Genomic DNA, 3,471 nt, shown 5'->3' with positions numbered 1-3,471 from the left:
GTAATCATCAAAATTAAACGAAATAAACATTTGAAATATATGAGTTTGTATGTAATGTATGAATATAATATACAAGTTTCACTTTTTAAATGGAATTACTGAAATCAATCTACTTTTTCATGATATTCTAATTTTATGACCAGCAACTGTATATTTAATTAATTATAATTAGACTGAAAGTTGCACAGAGGAGCAGCTAGTTAGTATTATTGCATCCTGGGTTAAAAACTCAGCTGGAGCCTTTCTGTGTGGAGTTTACATGCATGTATGTACTTTGTTATCCTACAACAGTCTAATAACATGTGTTACGATAATTAGAGAGTGTGTGTGTGGTTGTTCAGTCTCTGTGGTGGTACCGGTGACCTGTCCAGTGTGTAACCCCACCTTTCACCTGACTGGCAGAAATTGGCACCAGCTCCCACACAGAAAGTAGGTGGCTGGATAACTGGGTTGAAATTAATCAGATTAATCTGGACTGCATCTAATTAGATTACGGGTTATTGGAGCTGTTCTGGGATTACTTCTAACGTGAATTAGTGCTATAAATAAACTGAAATGAACCGAGTTGAGCTAGACACTTGAACACTGGTTCAGTTATTGCATTTAAATGTATTTTTTATGCTTGAATGAATCATGGATCAGCGTTAAGTAGCCTAACAAACAAAATAACCAATTCTTTGGAAACTACAAATCTGGGCAAGGAATTAAGGGAATAGTAGCTAATGTAAAAATAAAAACAATAACCTAAAACACCATAAGAAAGCCTGGTGAACGTTAAAAAATAAAACTGGCTCAAGACTTCTTTACAGTACATCGAAGACTGTCTTTATTTTAAAGTTATTATTGTAGTTTAGCACTATTTTATTTAGCTAGGATATATATACCACGCGATGAAAACTGATGAATTACAGTTTAACGTAATTACATAAATATTATGCTAATGTTTAAATATTTTTTATGACTGACTTGTGTTTGAATAGCAGCTAGCAGCCTGTTAGCATTAGCAGTCATGACAGAGCAGGTTTATTTCTTTTCCTTCTCACCGACTTGGTAGAGTCTTCCCTCCGGGGAGAAGATGGTGATGTGCCGGTCAAAACCTGCACTAGACCCCCGAGACATGACGGCGAATGATTAACAACAAAAATAATGGGGGGGAAATGAAACTAAACTGGAAAGAAAAAAGAAAGAAAGCAGCTGCACCGGAAGTTCAAACGTCCACTTCCGGGTCAACTTTGGAGCGCTGTTAGCATTGGCAGTGATGACAGAGCAGGTTTATGTCTTTTTAAATTGGGAGCCGTTTCATTTCCCCAAAAACAAAATAAATACATAAATTAAACACAGGCACCATATGAGTTTTATAAAGTTTTATTTACAGGCCCACACTGATGTCTCTTTAATTAAATTCAATTTACAAAAAATTAGTTCAGTGGTTGCTTTTTTTTTGAGATACACAACCACCGTTGAGGCACTTCGTAGGTGCTTCTGTCTTCTGTGTCATCGTAAGGAATGTGCCATGAATCTCCTGCAGTCTGGATAATGGTGTCATAGCTGGGAATACTCTGTTAAAAACACAATGTATTTAGTTAAGCGACAAAGCAAATCAGTTATGACACTAAACTGCTTCGGTTATAGGTTAAACATACCAAGATCAATTAAATACAGCTGCTCTAATTGGAGGGATAGTTCAGATTTTTTAAAAGCAGGGTTCTGTGGTGTAGTAATGAGTAGTCTGTATCTTACCTGCAGTAGACAACAGTAATCTCGGGGGAATCAGAGTAAAGCTAACAGGAAGTCAAACTAACAGAAAATGCAGTTTGTCTCGTTAATTAATTTTTAGATGTAAGTTGTGACCGTCCACCTCCTCCTCACCTTAAATCGGACCCTCCTGCCTTCTGTGATGTTCCCGAACATGACCATCTGATGGCCCCTCTGCCACTTAAAGAAGAGGCGCCTGGTGGCCCCGTCCGGCATGCAGGCCTTGTGGTCCCTCATCAGGTCCCTGCTCACAAACCGACTGTGGTTCCCAGAATGCAAGGTGGCATAAAGCAAGAAAGGGTCGTCCTCGGACCTGAAAAGACAGGAAGTTGTGAAATTAGGTTATTAAAAATAAGAACTACTCAAGATTTGTTGAGTTCTACGTGAACACTGATTGAAGCCACCTCTATAAATTATTAATGAATACAAATCCTAAATAAGTAATAACTTATTCTCACATGTTGTCAGTGAAGAAGCAGTGAGCTTTCTGCTGGATGAGGCTCATGTTGTGTTTGCTCCAGGACCGGGAGGGCGTGAGCATGTGCTTCCTCCCCAGAACCAGAACATTCAGGCCCTGACACTCGAGCTCCAACACCACCGCCAACAACTGAAACACACAGAACTGCACGTCAGCGCTTTAATTTGTACATACTTCTGGAAACAGCATTAAATTTTTCTCCTTTTGTTCTTTTGTAACCCGCAGGGAAGCATCTCACACACGATCAGAACGTGATGCAAAAAGCTGCTCTTATGTTAGTAAAACAAGCTTTAAGTCAGATTTTTTACACACTTTGTAGTTGCTCATGCTGACCAGTTTCACAAAAAAAAACATTAGAATGATGCAGCAGTAAGATTTATGTTTAATATAAATGCAGCTCAGTAAAACTTCAGCCTCTCGTTGGACAAAGAAGACAATCTTGAGCAGCATTCCTACCATCTTACTGCAACATTTATCAAATATTAACTGTGGTGTAGAGAACATTTATTTCTGTTCCGCATACCCAAACGTTTAACAGGACAAGAAAGCACGTGTAAGTAATTAAACATTTACAAGTGTGGTTGTAATGATTCTCTGGGCCACTTTGAGGCTTTAAATGTCATTTTATTTGTAGCCGTGTTGGCAGTGAGCCAACTGGATCCTGTTGAAACCACCATACTTTGTTATAGGAACTGTAATGAAACTTTAGATACATTTCCCCTTCAGGATTTACCATAAAGACTTTGGAAATTCACTGATTTTTCCAAAGGAGCCACAATACGATTGAAATATGTGGTTTTAAATGGAGAATATGAACAAAAATTAAACGGATTTCCAGATTATTTAGTACATCAAATCATGTCCTCTCGAGGAAAAACTAAAAAATTACTAAATTCTGGCAACAAGATTAGGTCAAAATGGGAATTTGTTATAAACTTTGGTTGCAAAGTGGCAAAAAAAAGAAGGCCAAATGAAAATTAAGTGAAAAAGGATCTCCAATAGGTATGACATTTATTTTTTAAGAGTTTACTCTTCTGCATGTTTGAGAAGACAAAACAAAAAGGTCAGTTCTCAGTATGACCCTTTCAGACAACCAGCAGAACTCATAAGTGTCTTTTGTAGCTCGTTACGAGTCTTTCAGTTCTCGTTTGGGGGATTTTTGGTCGATCTTCCTGTAAAACATATGCTGGTGTAGATTCTCAGTCATCCAGGCCATGGTAAATTCAAAAAAAGTTAAA

At 37.8% G+C, this 3,471-nt stretch overlaps 2 protein-coding genes across 2 annotated transcripts in view; both read right to left on the bottom strand.

Moving 5' to 3' along the window:
- psma6a (proteasome 20S subunit alpha 6a) overlaps positions 1-1,229 on the bottom strand; it is a 6,018-nt gene extending 4,789 nt beyond the window's left edge. Inside the window, exon 1 of the mRNA XM_017426189.3 lies at positions 1,044-1,229. Coding sequence (XP_017281678.1) covers positions 1,044-1,119 — 76 coding nt within the window. The 5' untranslated portion in view covers positions 1,120-1,229. The remainder of the gene's footprint in view (positions 1-1,043) is intronic.
- Positions 1,230-1,349: 120 nt separating this feature from the next.
- The window catches only part of prorp (protein only RNase P catalytic subunit), a 13,357-nt gene continuing 11,235 nt past the window's right edge, over positions 1,350-3,471 (bottom strand). The window contains exons 8-10 of the mRNA XM_017426105.3: positions 2,214-2,362; positions 1,870-2,068; positions 1,350-1,559 (exon numbers count right to left, since the gene is read on the bottom strand). Coding sequence (XP_017281594.1) covers positions 1,419-1,559; positions 1,870-2,068; positions 2,214-2,362 — 489 coding nt within the window. The 3' untranslated portion in view covers positions 1,350-1,418. The remainder of the gene's footprint in view (positions 1,560-1,869; positions 2,069-2,213; positions 2,363-3,471) is intronic.

The sequence above is a fragment of the Kryptolebias marmoratus genome, linkage group LG10 (assembly GCF_001649575.2).
Source record: "Kryptolebias marmoratus isolate JLee-2015 linkage group LG10, ASM164957v2, whole genome shotgun sequence".
In the NCBI taxonomy this organism is placed as follows: domain Eukaryota; kingdom Metazoa; phylum Chordata; class Actinopteri; order Cyprinodontiformes; family Rivulidae; genus Kryptolebias; species Kryptolebias marmoratus.
This window is presented reverse-complemented; position numbering and strand designations above follow the sequence as displayed.